This window comes from Pelodiscus sinensis, chromosome 21, assembly GCF_052426305.1.
Source record: "Pelodiscus sinensis isolate ZL-2025 chromosome 21, ASM5242630v1, whole genome shotgun sequence".
In the NCBI taxonomy this organism is placed as follows: domain Eukaryota; kingdom Metazoa; phylum Chordata; order Testudines; family Trionychidae; genus Pelodiscus; species Pelodiscus sinensis.
In genome coordinates, this window is record NC_143072.1 from 18669688 (window position 1) to 18691080 (window position 21393).

The 21393-nt window shown below is 40.3% G+C and overlaps 1 protein-coding gene across 22 annotated transcripts in view; it reads left to right on the forward strand.

Moving 5' to 3' along the window:
- MSI2 (musashi RNA binding protein 2) overlaps positions 1-18785 on the forward strand; it is a 468712-nt gene extending 449927 nt beyond the window's left edge. For 17 of the 22 annotated variants that reach the window (XM_075904806.2, XM_075904805.2, XM_075904814.2 and 14 more), the window contains 3 exons: positions 8274-8482; positions 10212-10289; positions 14023-18785. In XM_075904806.2, coding sequence (XP_075760921.1) covers positions 8274-8482; positions 10212-10253 — 251 coding nt within the window. In that variant the 3' untranslated portion in view covers positions 10254-10289; positions 14023-18785. The remainder of the gene's footprint in view (positions 1-8273; positions 8483-10211; positions 10290-14022) is intronic. The other 5 variants (XM_075904810.2, XM_075904822.2, XM_075904824.2 and 2 more) reach the window with 2 other exon arrangements.
- The last annotated feature ends 2608 nt before the right edge of the window (positions 18786-21393 follow it).

The following is a 21393-nucleotide window of genomic DNA, read 5'->3' on the forward strand; positions in this document are numbered from 1 at the left end:
AACCCTGCCGGACCTATTAGCAGACATTGAAACCATGGAAGAGCCGTACAAGTGGTAATGAAGCCATTTAACAGGCATTTGCCAACCCCAAGCATATACTATCCATTTCTGAATTTACTGTGGTAGGGCACGTCTTCACTCGCCACGCCGGAAATCGGCATTCTGGTGTTCCATTTAGCAGGTCTAGTATAGACCCATAAATCAAATGCTAAGAGCATCTCCAGCTGAGGCCTGTACTCCTGGCAGTCGCAAGGAGTAAGGAAATCCAATGGGGTTGTTTGCTCCCATCAGCCTTCCACTGTGAGAATGCCGCCAAGCTCAGCTTAAGGTAAGCCAATTGCAGCTATGTATTCGACATAGTGGGAGTTGCATACCTTAAGCAGACCTTCCAGGTCTAGTGTAGAGCTGGCCTAGACTACACCAGGGCTACTCAACACGTGGACCGCATGCAGCGTCTGTTTGCAGCCTGCTGTGCGGTTTGGGTTTATGCAGGGCTCAACACGTGGCCCACGGGTGGAAGTCTTTGAACATGGCCTCCACTGGGAACACGTTCCACAACAGCAAGGCGTCTCCCAGGCAGGGTGAGCATTGAAAGATGCAAGCAGACAGGCTGGCTGGAACAGAGGGGTAAAGAGTGTCGGTGTTTCTAGCCCCAGGGAGGAGGTGCCGGGGGACTTTGTGAATGAAGCTATTTGCATGTATACGCAACCACACTTAAGTTGCGGCCCTCGGCATGTGCTGTAAGTATCATGGTGGCCCCCGGGGCTTCCAAAGTTGAGTAGCCCTGGTCTACACGTTCTTAGTTTAAAATTTGTTTTAAAAATATTGAGTGTGTTGCTTCAGTTGATAAAATCACATCTCTACAAAAATCACACACACCCCCGCTGCCACTGGGCACGAGGCACCAGTGTAGTAATACTGTGTAGGGCCCATAAATCCTGTTGGAGGAAGTCAGGAGAATGAAAGCTGCTGGGTTGGTTTGTGGATTGGAGGAGGGAAAAGCAGGGGCAAAGGAGAGTGTCAAGTTAGTCTTTCCTTTTGCATGGGACCTAGAATGAAAATAACCATCCTCAGCATGTACCTCTTAAAGACAGGAGGTAAAAAAACATTTGCCCCATTCCCTGAAGTCTGCCGAGTGAATCGGTGCCTAATTCAACCAACAGACAAAACTTCAGGAACAGGTGAAAATTGACTTGACCCACGAAACGATCAGAGCATTGTACCAAGGCTGCTAAGTCAAACACCTATTGGACAATCCAGAGCAGTCTTTCCCACAGCAGTCTTGCCCCTATGCTGGTCGAGTAGCCACTGGCAAAGACAGGGACCACACATTCTGCATATGAGAAACTCTAAGGTTTGAATGATTAAGCTGCTGTTCTGCTGTGTTCGGGGCAGGATGGTTTCATGCACAATACGTTAGTAAATTGGACCCGAACCTTTTAAGGCATGTGGAAAATGTGGGGCCTGATCAACAGGCCTTCCCAAGTGCACTAAAATGCTTAGCAATGGCGGAAGTAACTGTGTCCGCCCGCTTTCATGCTGAGTCTTCAGGCAGTAATTTCATGCTGAGCTAAGCAGAGACTTGTATGAGCTGGTTGTGCCTTGGGTAGAAGGGGAGAATGAATAACACTTAATTCCTGGTCTCCTTGGACCAACAGCCAAAAACGATACATAGTTCACTCTATGGAAAACAATAGCCCCCCACCTTTAGCTAACCTCCAACTCTTCTCTCCTATAACTTGGACCCAGTTCTGCCCACAGGGTATAACTCCAAGCAGAGTTTGTCTCCCTTTCTTTTTGACTGGACCTCCAGTGAAAGGTGTGGATCTTAAACTCTCTCGGATTTCCCTAAACTAAAACCCAAGGTACCTCTGACCAGCTTTCTCCTTTCTCTGTGGGTGAAGTAGCAATTGGAAACTTAAAACTATGACCCCTAAAGCCCTTACTACTGCTTTCTGGCATGGAACAATTTTTTCCCCCTTTTAATCAGATTCCACTTATTCACAGATTTATATGAGGCGCCGTTCTTTTTAAGTGCTGTGTATCTTAACAAAGCACCTCTCTTTTGCACATCAGAGATGTCATTCCAGGTTAGTGCTGGTGTTTCAAACCTGCCTTAGATCTACAGGTGGGACCTTCCTGGCCCGACAGCCTTGGGACCTGAGCCAGCACCTTTGGGCTGTGCCGGAGGTTCCCAGGGGTTCCCTAGCCAGGGCCGGCTGACGGCCACCAACCCTGCTACCTCCAGCAGTTCCTCAGGGTTTCCCAACCCCAGGCTGCCCGGCTGCTGCTGGCCCTGCTGCCACCGAGGGTTTCCCGGGGTGCCCAAGCCACCGCTAGCCCTGCTCCCGGCTGCCTGACCCCGCTGACACCGGGGGTTCCCCAATCAGGGTGGAAACTCCCCGACGCCGCCTGCCCCTGCTGGCTGTTGCCTGGCCCCGTGGGGTTCCCCACCTGGAGCTCCCCAGCTGCTGCCTGGCCCTGCTGCTGCTGGGAGTTTCCCAGGCAGGGCTGCCTGGTCATCCCAGCCCCACTGCTGCTGGGGGTGTTCCCAGGGTTCCCCGGCTGTCACCAGCCCCACTGCCAGGGGCTCTCCAGCCACCTGTCCCCACTGACACCATGATTCCCCTGACTAGCTGCTGCTGGCCCAGCTGCGATGCGGCAAACCCTGCGTTCTCTCGGTTGACTCCCGCTTCTGGGACTCTTTGGTCCAGCAACATCCATGCCGGACCAGAGAGTCCTGGATTTGGGAGATCCAACCTGTAGCTCTAAATCTAGCTGAATTTGGGTGCTAATATTTTAATAAGGCAGATCTTTAGCAGCTCCTGGTGACTGAATGGATCCTTAAAATAAGGCTTTTTGCAAAGCGTCTAGTCTCCTAGCAATTATGAGAGTTTTTCTGTTTCATTTATGAGGTCTGGAGCAAAGTAGCAGCTCTATAAAAGCTTCCAAACATTTCTATAAAATATCTACGACCAGCTACAATGAGAGCCTGAACATTTTATACTCAGGTTGTATATTTACCAGATAATTGATCAGTGGGCAGGCTTTTGTGATGCACATTTTTCTGGTCAATTCCATGGTCTCTGTGTAGTGTTGGACAGATAGTCAATGGATATAGTTGTCATCTTGGATGTATGAAAACCAACATCCCCAGTCTTTTTAATTAGGTGGGGAGTTGGGGATTAGACTAGTGTCTAGAAATCTGTTTGGCGGATTTTTTCTCTCTCTTCTTTTCAAGAAACCACTAAAACAAGAGTTTTCCCGTCATCCACCTATGATTTTTTAAAGTTGCAAATGAAAATGATTTTACTCTCGATGCGGGTGTGTGCATATATTATTGGTTATGGTCTTACAGCCGGCACTCATTACTAAATGATTTGTGCTCCTACAGGCAGCATAGTGACATCCTGTAAGCATAGAAATCGGCTTTTGGAGATCTTTTGAGTTCCCATTTTATCTCCAGTGCAGGATGGTAAATATCTAAGGGCTATTTACATTCCATCCACTCTTCTCCTTGCTGTGTACGTAGTGGAATCCTCTGCCAGTAAAGTATTATTATTTATGTTTGCACAGAACAACTTTATTCTCAGTGTCAGGGCCCCATGTTGTACAGGGCAGTGCACTGAAATCATGGGTGGGGTTTTTATGGATCACTCTAAGCTGAGCGGCTCCACGGTGGAATTCACTACAAATGACTTGCCATTCTACATTACAGCGATTATTTTAACCAGGGGAATTTGTTTCCTTCTAACCCACGTTCCTCAGTTTGCTCCCAAGGAGAATTATTCCACTTTCATTTTGTCATGATGGATATTAAAAAACAACCTCAATGTAATCCAGCAGCGTTAGGGAGTCATCCAAGAAATCTCTGTTTATGGTGCCTTGCCCTTCTTACTGTCCTAAAAAATCTGCCCTGTTGTCTCAGCTGTGCAAATCAGTATTGCTCCATCAAAGGCAATGAAGCTTTTCTGATTTGCACTAGCTGAGGATCTAACTCATATTGCTACTCTTGGTAGGCTTGTGGTTGTGTTTTATGAGGCGCACACCGTTGCTGCTTCCATAATCCTTGGATATACGCTGTGAATATCAGTATCTAGATCTGCTAGTCAGCCAGCTCCACCTCCCCGATACTTCATCCTTTCAAATACATTTTAAGCAAGTGACACTATTTGAAGCTTGGGAATGTGTTTCTCTCACCCTCTCTTCACGCATGCAGCACAGCGTTAGTCAGATATGTGATTTCTTCTGTTGGGGGGACTGTTTTCTGCACGTACAGAAGGCTAGATGTTCTTATCTGGTCACTTGCATCTCTCATTTCTCTCATCGTGTGGATTTTGACACAGCTGTCGAGCTGATCAGCCATGCTAGAATTCTGCCCAACTCTGGTCATTGTCAGTATGATTTTTAGTGTAATTGGCTCACTGTATCTTGCCATTAATCCAGTTTGAACCTTTCTAATCTGGCAGTCTCGGGTTCTGCAACATCTGTGGTCTGGCATGATTTTAGTTAGCTGGATGTCCACTTATCATGGGTTTGGCCAAGTTTCTTGGAGTCCCATCAAGTTTGTTTACAGCCACCAGTCCTGGCTGTCAGTCTGTTATTTAGCTCTAATTTACCCCTAAATGTCTTCTAAGAGCCCAGTAAGCAGAGGAAGTGTGGTAATCCTTCTAGACCCGTGGTCACCAACCCATCGATCGCGATCGATTGGTCGATCGCAAGGCCTTGACCAGTCGATCGCAAGGCGTTCCGGGCCCCCCATTTTCCCTCACCCGCAAGAAGTACCACTACCTACCTCCAGCAACAATGGAGGTAGTGGTGGCTTCCCACTGGGTAGACAGAAGTCCTGAGTTGCGCGTCACTTCCGGGGGTTTCGGAAATGCACTGGCTGCTTCCTTGCCCCAGGTCTGTGGTGTGCCAGGAGCCTACTGGAGGAGTCCCCGTAGGCATGCACTGGGACTTCCCTTCTCTGTGGGAGTGGGGGAGTCGGCCCCGGAGGGAAGCACAAGTCATGGTTCCGCAGCAAAGGCTGAGGTATTGGGGATTCTACCACTCTGCTAGGTATGTGGCGTTCTCTCCAGCCTCAGCATACTAATACTTTAAGGGCACAATGGATGTTCTGAGACTTTACAAGTGAAGCTGTTAATTTGCATGACAATTCAATTAAAAGGGGGAGGGCTCTAAAATTGTTTAGCACCATGTATGTGGTCTACGTGGGAGATACTTTTTTAGGGTGAAGTCCCTTTTTTGGCTGTTAGTCAGAGCTGAACATTTCTTCTTCAGAAGAGACTGCCATATAATGTCTTTCCATAGACAATTCCAAACAGGACTGCCTGCTTGCAAAATGCTTGCTGTTCCTAATTTTCAGAGGGAGCAAAGCCAAGCTGACAGGAGGGAATATGGTAGCACCAAGCCACTCGAGGGGTGCCATCATTCCTGGATTCACATACATTAAAAAACACTAATCAGGCTGTGTTGTCTTTCGTAATAGCAGACACTTCTTCGTCTACCCTTTTCTCCCCTGCACACATGCATATGTTGCGATATGAGACTTTAAAGCAAGTCATAGAAATGACAGTACAAGTTGTTCAGTGTCATTCAGTAGTAGGCTGGACCAAGACTGAGAACTCTCTTAAAAGTCAGTAGTGTTGTTTTTGAAAGTTTGCCACTAGCCAGCTCTTGTGATCTTAGACTACTGGTTGGACTGTTTGGGGTTATTTGTTTACCTACCCTGCGCACAGTTAATTTTTTCCTCCCGGCATGGTGTGTTTCTAAGGAGTATGTGTCCTTCTATCCTCCTTAGTAAAGGCCCTGTCTGCATTCTTTGCAAATCAGCATGAAGAAAATGTAAAATGGTTTCTTTCCCTCCCGTGGGCCTAGTAGAGGCCCATGGATTTGCTCAACTGGGCAAACCAGGTTTTCTGTGTGACTTGGCAGTAAAACCTGTATCCATTTAATTGAACCAGAAAAAAGAGTGTGCTAGAGCAAGATAATAAAAGGCTTTTGAATATCTCCGCTGGATATTTTTCTTCCTGAGTGAGAAGGCCAAATGTTATCTTGACATTTAATCTTTAATATTAAAAAATGGGGCTTTGTTTGCCGGCTTGTTCCAAAAGAATCTGTTTACTTTCTCTTCCCTTATTTCTTTTAACATGCCGAATTACATGGCCTACTTACTTCCTCCTGGTGCCAGTTCAAAAGAGCCACATTGCACCGTGTTTGCTGTAAAATGGACTTTCCAACCATTGCAGAGCCATTGGTTGCCAGTTTACTTGCCGGTTAATTGATCTGGTTGAGTCTTTAAATCTAGAGGATGCAATCAGTTCTGAGCCAGTGGCATAATGGGAAACCCTGAATGATCATGGCCCTCTGGACTTCATGCTCCCACAGTGTGTGAGGCCGAAGGTGATGCTGGCAGTTGGCTGTACCCAAATTGCATGTACAGTTGTTGTCATGTATAACCAGGAGCTGATCCAGAGCCCGTGTGGTTCGTTGGAAAGCTATACAGAGGAGGGCCCCAATTTTTTGTGGATGTCTCTTGACCAAGAAGCAGGATTTGCTCACGCTTCAGTTGAATCACTAATAAAAACCTGCAGTTGATCCACTCCCTTCTTAGCTGCAGATTCATAGATCACCAGCTGCCACACTGTACTCACCCCCTTTTTAACTCCTAATGAGTATCTGCAGGAGACCCAGCAAAAAGAGAGGCCAAAAAACTAGAGTAGTACAGCCTTGAATTTTGGGGAAATACAAAACTTTGCAGCCAGCGCCTGTTTCTAATATCTACTTTGCACTAATAATTCAGAGATAATGAAAGGTTGGGTATGACTGGGCGCTATTTAATTTCACTTTTAGGTCTCTCTGTAACTAGATGCAATTAGAGGTGAACAGATGTGCAATTAGATGTAAGGACAAGTCTCTTCAGGTCAGGGCCTGGAATCCATCTGTTATATGTAGAGAGGTTTTAAAAGGTGTTTAAGTATCTGCCTCTTTGGAGTTGATGACTAAAACCCAAACTTCTCTAGCTGTTACAAAGAGAGTGATAACTGAGGTTTATTTAATAGAGGCCTTGCCAGACTGCATCTCTTTTTTGATTTATTTGTCCTTTCACTGTGTTGGTTTGGAATCCTCTTGTTCAGTACTCTAGTCTAATTAAGTAAGGGAACTTGAAACCAACTGGGAGCAGGTTAAAATACATGTATATGTGCACTAACTTTATTGGGCTTGCCAGGGGATACCGTGAGAGAGTAAGTGGACTTTATGGTGCATACAGGACAGGACCTTGCAAGTAACATAGGTTTATCTTCAGGCAAGCTACATATTTCCATTTGAGTCTTCCTAGTCTGGTAACATTTCTCTTTGCATTCAAGTCTTTTACTCATAAAGTTTACATTCGAGAGTGATTGTGAGAAATGCCAAAACCTAATCATCTAGTATGCTTAAATATAGCAATTTATCCTTTAGCATCTTTTCTGTCTTAAAAAAAATCTTTTACTTCCCCTTAAGGAGGTGATTGTCATAGATTCAATGAAATTCTTTTTTTTTTTTTTTTTTTTTTCATCTCCACTTACTTATTTTTTGCAGTTTTGGAGACAGAGTGAGGTCTTTACTCTCCAAATCTAAGGAACAAATAATTTGTCATAATAATTAAAAAGAAAAGTTACTCCAAAATGTTCCATTCCATGTCATTTTTAATTAAAAAAAAAGCCATTTAGATGTTGAAATCTTTATGTAGCTTACAGAGCAAAGGGCGGGGTTGTTGGGTTTTTTTGTAAAGTATCGAATGGATCCAAAAATGATTTTACTAGATGTGATTTGCTTTATTTGCTGTCAACATTTTAATATCAATATTAACACAATGTGTAGTCTAAAACTAGTTCCTTTGTAGTTTGCATGGGATGTGAATGCTGTCTCGACGTGCCCAGATCTAGAAAACTTGTTACTACTGCATGAGCATCAAATCAGATGTTGAAAAATATCTATATAGTTTGTGATAATTTGGTGAAAATGAGCACCTCCAGTCTCTGGTTGCAGTAGTGTGTTGAATGATTGTTTTATATCTATCTATATATATATATTTCTATATATATTTGGAGCGCCAAGCTTCTTAGTAGTATGGGCTGACTATTATTCAGTACTTGCTCTCCTATCGCATGGCCTTGGTTAAGTGTTAGAAGTTGGGCCTAGGCTGTTTATTCTAGTGTTTGGCTTTGTAATAACTGTGCATGCTTAGGCTTCTGGCCTCATACCCAGCTTTATTCTCTGCACACCAGTCTTGAATAGCTACAGTGCTCAACCGAATTTTGGCGCACCCGCTTCCCCGGCAGGCTCCAATCCAGCCCGGCCAGGAGGATTTCCAGGGGCTAACAGCCCAGGTCCAGTCGCAGACCTCTACGGTACAGCCAGTCAGGACTCCGGTGTTGGTAATTACATAAGTGCTGCCAGTCCTCAGCCGGGCTCTGGCTTTGGCCATGGAATCGCTGTAAGTAACCATTTCTTCTCCCTTCTCAACTTGATGCATTTGAATCTAGTTCAGGAACTTTTTTGTAGAGTTTTTTTTTTAATTAAAAATGAATTGTGTGCAGTGCATTGCTCACTTAGCCTTTTCCCATTTTGTGATACTAGTCGATCTAACCTGCTCAATTTACTAATAGACTTGTTTCAAAATGGCACACTCTACTGCCCTGACTGTCACTTGAATTATAAGTGGAATTGAAAATGCTTGTATGACCCCCTACTCCTCCATTATGGATTTGACATATTGAAAGTGCAATATTTTAAAAAATACTTAAAAGTTTCTGTTCATTTTAAATGTGTCTCTATTTTTGAAGAGCAAATATTTTAGTCTGACGCATCTAACTGTGTCAAATACTCCAGTTCTTTCTCCCTATCGGAGAGAAAGTGGTTCTTTGCTTTAGCATCTCCAGTTCTGCAAACATACATTTCCTTAATTTAAAACAGATGTGAAGTCTTGCTCATATCAAAAGGATGATTTTCATGATTAAAGTTAAAGACATGCACAAGTATTTGCAGAATTGGGGTCTATATAGAATTGTATAGTATAGAATTGAAGAAGGAAAGTTAGCCTGATATGATACATGTTGATAACTAGATGATTGCTAACACTTCTTGACACTGGCAGGTCTCAAGTAAGTCCCAAACATTTTTTGTTCAAGTCAATGGGAAAGATTTTCATGGTTCTATCATCGAACTAATATTAGGCAATGGAAATTTACCTAACAAGCTTGCATGCTGTTTTTCCAGATTGTATTGTTTTACCTCTGTGTGTTAGCATGAATGCGTTTGGAATCTGTTTAGTGGCTGTCAGTCTTGAAATGAGAAATCATCTCCCTCCCCCCAAAAAAATTTAAGCCAACAATGAGATTTTTTTCATTGTGTGTTTTCCATTTTAGATGTATTGAGCAGTTGCAAAAGGTTACTCTCTTATTTTGTTTTGAGTAATGTTGCTATTTTAGCCAAATTAGTTTGGGGAGGGAGGGGCAGGAAATGTAGTGCAGACAAAGCCCCTGAAATTAACTAATGTGATTTTCATTGTATTTTTTAAATACCCTTTTCTTGTTCAATTTCTTTCCCCGCATAAGTCACTTAAATAACTTGACAATCTCATTGGATCAGTTGTGCTATGAAATGTGAATTATTATTAGTGTTCCAAGAATTACATTAATTTAAACTGCAATCTATCACCACTTCTAACACCTCTCATTTCCACTTTTCACCTAAAGAAAAAGACCTGTTTGTTCTTGAAAACGTGTGCACTTTGACCTCTGCAATATCCTGACTGTCAAATAATAATGATAATACATTTGGCATCTTGCTTTTGTCTGCACTATCATTTTTTAAGAGAGTATTTTCTCACTGACGTACAGATTGGCAGCCTCTTAAGTCCTCCTCTCCCCCAATAACCTTATTGAGAACAGGGGGTCTTTTTTATTCTTTATTGTTAACATTGTCATTTTACTAATCCTAATTTAAAAAAAAAATGTAGAGGAGGCGTGAGAAGATTACAGTCTTGGAAAGGTAAGGTTAGAATTCAGCACAAGTCATTGGTGACCAGAGAACAGCTTTCTTAAATACATATTCATGCTGGCAACACAGTCTTTCAAGTCCTTTGATAATTTCTTGCCGAAAGATAATAATCATCTGTTCCCATGTATAGAACACTGATGACCTTAATAATTGTACAATTTTAGGGACCTTTGATTGCAACGGCTTTTACAAATGGATACCATTGAAACGTTACACATGGTTGGTTGCCATCTCACTTTGAGGTATTACAGTATATACCATTTGTATTTTATGCTTAGCTACTATTTCCCATATATATTGTAGATTAAGAAAACACCTTTTGATTTTCACTTTCTTTATTTTCCTTGATCTTTAATCATTCCTTTTTGCAATTGTTTATTTTAAAATCAATCTTGTGGGTTGGAAACTGGAAGAGAATCAGGACCTAGGACACAACAAAGTTAGTGTTTTTACATTTGTTAGAGCAGTCATTTGGAATCTTTAAAACCCAAAGGAATAAATGATGATTCCAGAACCCTTTGGGGAAGCAAATGAAAAAGTGCCAACAGGCCGTGTTGCTGTGAGGATTGCATATTTGCTATGAATGCAATTTTCTAAAAATAAGTGAGCACCCTTGCTTTATTGCAAAGAAAACTATAATTCATAATTAAGTACTGTACCAAATATTACAGTTATGAGATAACATTGTTACTAGTAGCCATAGAGCAATTATCGAGATTAAAAAATTAAACCTAAGCAAATTAAATTAAAGACATTACCTTAGTAATTGGATCACTGCCAGTTTCCTACCCTTTTAACTGCGCTTGAGTTAATTACATATTTTAAAAAAATTGTTTGGCCTTTTGGCATATTCATTTTTGTAAATGAATATTCTTATACCTCTAATGATGTAAATTAAAAAGTCAGTCATTAGAAAACAAAAGTTATACCTATTAAACCACGTGCTTACCTTTGTAGATTACATTTTTCTATACAGATACTAAATACATTTACACATTTAATTTTTATTTCTGTTGATTCTTAGCTGGGAATACATTTGATCAATGTCATATTTCAAATAAATCTATGGGATTAAAATTATAATTACGGAAGGGCGGGAATTGTTACAATATGTATGGAGGGTACTTAAGTGTGTATATTAAAAAAAAAAACCCCAAACCCTACATAGAAAACCAAAACCACTCTCTCCCCCATACACCTTATCAATCAAGCCACAACCACCCCCACAAAATGCCCATTGATTCTGGGCTATGTGATTTTTGTATCTAGTGGAGATAGTACATTGATCAATTTTTAACTATTAATATGTTATTATCTCTGTTAATGTACGACAAGAAATGGTCATATCTCCTGCATTTTAGCCTAAATGTGAATTTTACATTTTTAAGAATTCTCCCTGAACTAATTTGCTCCACAAAATATGATTTTTGAGGGGGAGTAAAAGCACTTGTTTTTAATCCCCATTATTTTGGGCAACATTATAGTGTGTGTAAACACACAGCAATTGGTTTAGAATGCTTCATTATTCTTGAGTCCATAGCCTACGTAAAGACAAGCTGTGTAGTTCTAAGCTTGCTCGGGATTGTAACAAAACATCATAATTTGAACTAATAATGCTGCAAGACAGCAAATGTTAACAAAATTAATATACTGCTTACCACAGCTGTAACAGTTATTTACTGGCCAGTGTTACAAGTGCATTAATGACTTAAAAACAGAAATTGCTGTAAACACTGCTCATTGCTAATTAAAATAGATTAGTGGGGGGGGGGGTCTCTCTTATTAATTTCTCAAGGACTATTGAGTTTGAAATTTGTAATTGTGACCGTACCTGTCAAAGTCTACTTCCACTTATCTAACTCTTCCATCAGTGGGTAGACGCCATTGCTCCAGCGTGCTAACGTAGTGGTCCTCCACATGCTGTTTCTTAGAGCAAAAATCTCATCTTGATACTGAGATGGAGTGTGATGACTTTCAACTGAAGTCTCTAAAAATGAAGCTACTTAAAATCATTTCTAGTGAATGTCACGTCAAGGTCCAGCCCTTAAGTGCGCGAGCTTTCAGGTCTGCCAGCGTGTACTTCTTCACCCTCTTCACTTGCCGCACTAGTGATTGATTATCTGGTATTTGATTTAGTGGGTCTAGTTAAGACCCACTAAATCAGATGCTGAGAGCCGCACCAGTTGGTGCCGGTACTTCTCGCAGTTGCGAGGAGTAAGGGAAGCTGATGGGAGCATTTGCTCCCATCGGCCTACATCTGAAGATGGTGCCAAACTTGGCTTAAGGTATGCCAACTCCAGCTTTGGATTTTATGGAGCTGGAATTGTGTCCCTTAACCTGACCTTCCGTGTCCAGTGCTGACCTGGTCTTAGGGTGCACATGCACTGCAGCCACAGGTGGGATTTGCCGCTCATGCAGAGGTACCCAGGCTAGCTGTGTTCTAACTCACTTCAGTGAGGATGCTGCAAGGCTGGGTGCATACTCATTTGTGCAGCTCAGGCTGGAACTCGCTTGTTTGTTTTTAGGAAGCCCCCTAGAGCAGTGATTCTTAGCCTGGGCAGGATGCAGAACTGAGGGGGATGCAGAGGTCTTTCTGGGGGTACCTCAACTCAGCTTTTACAACAGGCTGCATAAAAAGCACCAGCAAAGCCAGTACAAACTAAAATTTCTAAAACAACTTTTTTATCCTGCTCACTATATAAATAGATGTACAATATTTATATTCTATGGATTGATAATTATATGGTAAAAACAAAAAAGTCAGCAGTTTTCCAATAATAGTATGTAGTGACACTTGTTTATATCTGATTTTGTAAGCATGTAATTTTTAATTGAGATAAAACTTAGGGAGTGCACAAGACAAATCAGGTTCCTGAAAGGGACACAATCATTTGGAAAGAGAACATCTACATAAAATGCAAGATACCTGCGCTGTAGATATACCCTCAATTGCAGGGATGTTTTGCTTTGTTATGTCATAATTAAATAATTTCTATAGTGAAGTTTTAATAATAATTACCCCATCTACCCCGTCCTGCAAAGAGTAGTTCTTATTGCAGTCATTTTCATTAATGACACGTCTTAAGTGTTGGCAGGGTTGGTGAGTTAGGAGTTACGTATCCATATATAAAAGTAATCATTATGTTGAAATGTACCCATTATAAAGTTGTTACCCTCTTGCAAGTACTTCAGTAGTTTTACAATATGAATATTACAATGCTATGTAAACTCAAGAGAGTGACTGGTGCATAAGGAGATTTTCCAGTACTTCTGATGAATCTAGTAATATTTTATTGTTCCCTAATATTAGTAAACAAAAACCACCCTGTAAAAAGTAGAAAAGGAGCTTGTCAAAGGAGCACTGAATTTGAAAGCAAGGTATTTACTTTACCTTTGTTATATGTATTTGAGTGAGAAGATCAGTCGGCCAAAAATCTGCTCTTCTATAGCTTTTCAATCCGGAGTAAACCTCTAAACTTCAGTTATGTCACTCTGGATTTACACCATGTGATTTACAACAGATTGTGACCCAAAACACAGGTGTTAAATGTTTAAATACACGTCTCATTTTGATAAAAATTGTGCACCGTTCCCATGCATCAACCTTCTGCCCTGCCCTCTGCCAGTGGCACCTGCTGTTTACATAAACTGAATAGGTCCTGTTTAGACTATTTTTGTTCACCATTTTATATGTAAGTGATACTACCTTTTTCTGTGTTACCCATATTAATAGTGGGGCCTGATACTGAGAGGCACTGAGCTCCAAGTGACTTCCACGAGAGCTACTGGTCCTCAGCACCTCCCTGGCTAAGGTCTATCGTGTCTCAAGGTTACTGCATGGCACTAATTGCGCAAAGTACATCAAAATATTATACGGAGACCTGCACAAGAATTCCATTGGTCAATTTACAGATAGAAGTACATGACACTCTCAAAAAGTCTGGTTATGTTATGTGTTCTTTTTATCCTTTATAGACTATATCTGGATGTCCAGGCAAGACAGGGCGAAGTTTCTGAATGGTCCCATGTTCAGGTGATATCATCAGACTTTGAGCACTACATCATCATCACCAATAACATAAACAAACTGGAGGTGGCACTCTGTGGACTTAGGTTGTTTAAAATCTCTCTCTCATCATCTCATGAACCTGCTGTACTATAAAAACAACAGCTTTTAAAAATATGTATATATAATCCATTTCTCTTTTGTTTTATTTTCTTGATATGTTCCCCCCTTTTAAATCTATTTGAATCACATTTTTTCATAGCATTTGACATACTCTCGTAGTCATGTAGTTCTAATTTGTGTATTTAGTAAAAGCCTAACCATAGTATAGCTGTTTATATTAAAGGGTTTTCTTTTCTTTCCCCCACCCCCTTTTTACTTTTGTTTTTTGTAGTTGTTGCTTAAAGGATGCTGAGATGGTAACGTGATTCTCAGTCTTTTGGTACCGATTCTGAAACTGTAAAACCTCTTCAGGTGGAATTTTAGCACACACTGAATTAGAAGTAGAGCAAGGGCAGCGGGTGGGCTGAAGTAAAGTTTCTAGTTTGTAAGGGAGCTGAGAGGGTAGCTGAATAGCAGAATCTGTAGCCGTTCTTTTTATTTGTGACGTCTTTGTTAACCTAATTATATCTATTTTCGGCAATAAGGTAAGGACTGCAAAATTTTTTGTGTCCTTCTTTTTCTATAAGTGCTTTTTTTGGTTGAAAGAGGTGATATAAGGTTTTTTGAAATTGTGAATTCTGAAAAAAAAACTGTAAATACAATTCCATTAACTACATATAAACTATTAAGAAAGAGAAATACAAAATATTTTTGTGATGGAGTCAGTCTAAGGCAGTTTCTCTACTAAATGGAAGAAAAAAAATAAAAGTTTTAAATGTTTAGATCAACTGCCCAGAGCTGGCCCATAAAAGTTAGATTAACACTGTTTAGCTTGCTCTGTAGGTGTGTTAGACCTTATAACTGTACTAGCGTCATACCAGCATATTAACTAGTCATATGTGCACAGCTTAAAAGGTAACCGTTTAGTTATATTTTTTAATTTAAGAACGGCTTTTTCCCAAGACTGAAAAAGAAGCTACAATTGTAATAATATTTAAAATATTTAAAGTTTGAAGCACACCTTTATTAGTCGTTATTTTAAATGAGATCAACTTGCTGTCCAGTCATTTCAGCTGCTCTGCATGTCCTATGAAGGCTTGGCAGAGAAGAGATTCCTCTTCCATGTCTACCATGCCATAGGAATAGCAGTGGTAAAGCTTGCATTATACCTTTTATCCATTATTTTCTATATTAACAAATTAGGAAAGCAACCTTTTTATTTTTGTTTCTTTGGAATACCTCAGTGCTACAAGTATCACCCTAGAAGCGACAGAAGATTTTAATTTATTGTAGATGTAAACAGAATTAAAAAATATAAAAAAAGTATAAAACATCATTGCACTGTGACTGGTAGGGGGAAAAACTGACAGTTTCCTATTTGCACATGTTTAATATTTGGCTGTTATATATGTGGTCCTCTGTTGGGGGAGGAAACTTATGAAGGATATTTTTTAATTTAATTTTTTTAATATTGGTAAATAGGCCTGCAACAGCAAAATAGAAGTACCATGCAGTAGGTGGCATTAAGAACATACTGTAGTATGGATATATTTCTTCTTTTTTTAACGTAATATTGACAAGTTTTATTAATATTTTTTTAAATTGTTACGTTTATAAATTTGGTACTTTAGGTACAGCCAGTATAAGACACTGAATGCGACATTTATTAAAAAGAGCTGCTGCACTCCTATTTTTGTAAATTTTACTAACAAGTAGACTAATGTAGACATTCAATAGACCAGGTAGAGCAAGGCATCTTAAAAAAAAAAACAAAAAAAAAAAACAAGGCATCATAATGCTATCTGAATGGAGAAAAACCTTGTTTTTTTTAAACAAAATCATGCTTTTTGTGTGTATAATATTTTAGGTTTTTTTGTTTCTTATTTCAGAACAACCAGGTTTAAGCAAAATGCTGGACGCTTTTTAAATATTGAGACTTGATCAAGTAATAAAATAACAGTTCTTTAAAAAATAAAAATAATAAAAAAAACACAAACCAAATTCCCTGAAATCCAATGTATAAGTCAGGGAATTTTTTATTAATATTTTGTCAATGTTGATGACGTACTGTACTACCATTTGTTTCTCCTCTCCATTCCCTATCACCTCATAGAATATTCTTTGTTGATCATTGTTGTATGTTAATAGTGTATAAAATGGCTATCTTGTAAGAGTGCTGTCCTGATGCTAGTGTAGTGAATTTCCCCCTCCTCTCTCTCTCTTTTCCACTTCTAGTACATATTGGTAGGTGTATTGTAATTAAGGTTAAAAACTTAGATGTAGTTAATCAGATTTAGGACCAGTAAGGATAGAACTTTCTCTTATTTAAAAAAAAAATGCTAATAATTTTGGGCAGTTTCTTCCTTTTTTCCCGTCTTTTTATTCTATTTTTTTGCTGATCTGATGTGGTTTCAACTAACCAAAGGTCTCACAATGTTGAAAATGCTGGCAAACTCTTAAAGCATTTTGTAGATCCCCACCCTTGACTTTAGAAAGGGGGTGTGCCATACTACCTTAAATGCTAATGCTAGATATGCAAAACTGGATTTTTTTAATTTATTTTTTAAAAGAGGGAGGCATGGTATATTCAAATGATTTTACTAAGAGAAAAATATTTTTTTAAGAATGCTCAGAAGAAATTGATAATCTGTGTGAATATGTTTTAGATGTTTATATACCTTTTGAAAAGTCCCAGTGGCCCATAGCACAAATATTGTGGAACCGGATATGTTTTTGATGTGGCTACCTAGACTAAGGTTCACTTTAGTCCCCCCCACTCATCTAGAAGTCCATTTTGAAGGATTTTCTTTATGAATTATTTTAGCACAAAAGTTCAGCTACTTCTTTATTTTAGTCAAGCACAGTGGTGAATGCACTGACACAACTAATCTTGCCCATTTAGAACTGTTACCCCTGCAGTAACCAAAAAGGAGAGACCGCCTGTCTAGCTGTGCAAATGGGCAACAAAAAATAACCCCTGCTCCCCCAGGAAGTCCACTATTAATGTACAGATGGGTTTTCCTTTCTGTATCCAAATAGCGATCCACCACTCCCATTTCTGGTAGACCTGCATTATAACACAGTGGGACAACTTTTGTTACTAAACACAATGTAAATTTTAGAGGGATTGCGGTATTTAGGAAAATTTAGTTGAGTAATTACCCACCTCGACCCCCCCCCCCCATTCCCCCAATAATATTCATTTGTGATTGACTTGATTAAAATGAAGACTGATCTATCTGTCCTTTTTTTTTCTATACTTCATAATGTTCATTTTAATTTGAATTTGTAGCTTGGACTTTAAGGTAGCATGGCTCTGTTGCTGTAATTTTTTTTCATTGTACAGCAGTCTACAGCTGGTGAATGTTATACATCTTGCTAGATTAGTTTAAATCATTGGGTAATTATGGGTAATAATGACCTGAAAGGTGTTCAGTTTTTTTTCTCCCCCCAGCTATAAAACCTATAATGCTCTTTTGATCTTTAGTGTGAATGAGGGCTAGTGACTTCAGCCACAAATACCATCCTGTTTCATTCTGCCATTCAGTCAATGCAACATAATCTATAATAAAGCAATATTGTTTACTACATTTTTATTGATGGTCAGCCATGGTTATATATGATATTGCATATGAAATTGTTTACAAAAACACTAACTCATAGTTATCTTTTATGCTGTGGAATTGTCTCTCGGGTGGAAATTTTGTGGATGATTTTTTTTCCTGGATGTTTGGGGTTTTTTTGTTTTTTGGGTTTTTTTTTTAAGCAAACCAGATGACACAGGAAAATGAAAGTTAGTGTAAGTTTGGGAGACCATGCATTGAAGACACACGGGCAGAATCTGTGGTCTGCATACATACACTGTAGAGTTTCATAAGTACAGAATCTAATTCAAACCCATTTTTGTGCGTGGACACTACATGAGGAGATTCTGTAAGCTAAGCAATACTTTAATACTGTAATAAAATTTACCAAATATAAGTAGTTAAGAAAGTCAATCTAAGTGATCTGTTCACAAGTTTCCAAACAATCAGAATGTATTGTCTTGACAGAATTTCATTTCAGTGTAAAAATCAAAGCTACAAAACTTCGACAAAGAAGCGAGTCACCCGTGTTATAAACGTGTATTCTGTACATACTCTGACGCCACGCGTGAGATTCTCGGTGTGTCGTTTTTTGACTGTAGCGGCTAGCGACTATAATTCATTATCTGTTGTACAAGTTCTGAACTCCATCAGTAATAGAATGCCAATCTAAGCATTTCAGGTGGTCATAAATGTACCTAAACAAACTATGGCACAGTGGCGAGCCTAGCCCTTCTTTTTATACTTTAGTATGAACTGATAAGAACTTTGGTAGTGACTTTTTTTTTAAACTCTATATACACACACATATACATATATCTGTATCTATATAGCAAGCATCTTTCAGGTCTCTGTGTACGGCTTTCTAAAGCCCTGTTGTAAAATACTACGTGGATGGGGGTCTCTCACATCACAGATGTGGAAAGTATAATTTTATATTTGTATTTTCAAATAAATAAGTTTGTGAAAGGTTTCCATCCTCTACTGTGGTCCAGAAATCAATGTGTTTGTCTGACAAAAAAATAAAATAAACTGTTTTGAACAGAGTTGTGAAATCCCATTTATTATGAGTGTGTGGGGAATGGTTTGTTTGGGTTTTTTTCGTTGTTGTTGGTTTTTTGTATCTACAGGCTACGTCTACACTGGAGGCTTCTTGCGCAAGAACTGTTTTGTGCAAGAGTTCTTGTGCAAAAATCCTTGTGCAAGGGCACGTCCACGCTGCCATGTGCTTTTGTGCAAGAGATGTGCTTTGGCGCAAGAGCGACCATGGCAGTGTGGACGCTCTCTTGCACAAGAAACCCCTGTTGCCCATCCACGCTGCCTTCTTGCACAAGAGCTCTTGCGCAAGAGGACTTATTCCTCGTGGGGAGAGGAATAACTCTTGCGCAAGAAGCCCTCTGTTCCGATGCTTTACTGTAAATTTACTTGCGCAAGAACATGTGTGCAGTGTAGATACTCTGCACATTTTTGCGCAAGAAGCCTGCAGTGTAGATGTAGCCCTCGGGTTTGCCTTTTTCCCTCTCCTGCTGCTGCTCTTACCTTAATATGTTCATACTCTTCGTACGCCTCAGAAGCAAGTAGGTAGTTGCTGATTGTGTTTTTCTGCTGTGCTTGGCTGGAACCATGAGCACAGGATCTAGTTATCACCAAGAAAACAACCTTCATGCCATGTAAGTTCATGTATCCACCCTAGCAGATGTGGGAATTACAGACAAGGTGTTCTACTGCATTAGAAAATGATGATACACGGTCTTTTATATGGAACAGTCTAGTCAGGGGGGAAGTTACAGTAATTACATCGTGGTATTTCTAATGCTCCTGTCTCCAGTTTGGTAGCATGTTGAGGCAGAGTTGAATTTACTGTATATTTTGAAGAGTTTGTTTGTGGATTTGTTTGTGCAAAATAAAGTCATACTTTGCAATTACCTATAGCCACCAAATTTTGCATAAACAATCCTGCCACTTAAATTAGCCGAATGCACTGTTTTCTACAGCGGAATATGCTGGGTGAAAGGTTTAAGTAATAATTTTAGGTTTTCCTCAGAAAAAAGTCAAGACTATTGTGATTAGAGTTTCTAAAGTATTTGCAAACAAAATTAAAATCGAGTCGCCTCTTCAACTGGCATTTTAGTGCAAAGAAAATGTTTACTGTTACAAATCACAACATAATTCAAATTAATTACAGAAAGCATAATGGAAGCTTTACGAGTTTCTGATTCAAATTTACTGTGGATGGTAATTATTCAATAAAATGAATGTTTGAAGCTGAAATCCTACAAATTTACAGCTGATCTTTTACTTCCCTTTTGCAAGCACATTAATTAAAAATTCTATGACATATATTTAATTTCATGAACTTTCCTATAAGTGTAATCTATGTAAAATTACTTGCCCGGTCAACAACGGGCCTCACCTGGTAGTTATACATAACTGTATACACAGAAACCTATCTAGATTTTGTGTTCCCCTAAGCTTATGTGGTCTTAAACCGTCTAGAGATATAGATGTTATCTGTCTAGCGCTGTGTGCAGAGAAAGATGCCCTTACAGGTAGCGAAACTCATTACAGGTGGGGTTCTCAAATTTTTTGGCCTGCAACCCACCCCGCTCTACGCAGACCTTTTTGCGGACCACCAACCTACCACCCATGATGACAAAATGGGTGCAAGATGGAGTAAGGGGTGCAAGGTCTGATCAGGAGGCTGGGTGCAGGAGCGGGTTGAGGGTGGAGGAGGGGGGACTTGGGTGGGAGGTAGGGTGCAGGAGCAGGATGGGGATGGGGGAGTCTGGCCAGGACATTTTAAAATATCTGTTCTCCTCACTCTCCTGCATTAGTGGGAATTGGGTTTGACTAATTGGAAAGGACACAGCTTAACTGATTTGTCTACAAAGTCTGTTTCCCCCACCCCCCACGCTTTTATCTGACTGTAATAGAATTGCAGTGTCTGTTGATACAGGCAAGAATATTTTTTCACCTGTTGGCGAAAGAAATTGTATCTGCAATCATCATACTCTATGCAGGAGTCGCAACGTGATTATGGGGCTGAGTATTAACAACAGGGAAAGAAACTAAGCTGTTAAATGACTTGGTCACAACAAAAGTGAGTGGGAGCTGGGTAAGAAAAGGACCCAAGTCTCATCCTTCCATGCTGGGACTTTGACCACACTGCTGCCTTTCCTGTGCTGTTTCCTCACTCCTGTGCTTTTTATATTTACTGGTGTTAGTTTATGGTGTGGGGAGGCTTTTTTTTATGTGCTCTGAAAGCAAAGCTTGGGAAAAAAATTGGGGGGGGGGCCTCACACAGGGCTGTCCCTCTATGCAGCCCAGCACTGGCACTCTTTCTTCGCACACGGGTGGGGCGGGGCGGGATCTGAAGCTGTGGGGAAAGGGGTTGCCAGCTCTCCCAGACTGGACATGGTCCGTCTGGTCCGGGAGGGTCGGCAATGCTGGAGCAGGCCCAAGAGGGGGGCGCAGGCCAGAGGAGTGGGGGGACGTTGCGCAGCCCTCTAGAGCAGTGGTTCCCAAAGTTTTTGGCATCACACCCCCTTTTTGATTTTTGAGAAACCCTCACACGCCCCCCTCCACCCCCAGCAGCAAAACTTATTGAGCAAAAAAAAAAAAAGGAACTAACCGGGGCCGGAAAACAGAAATAGC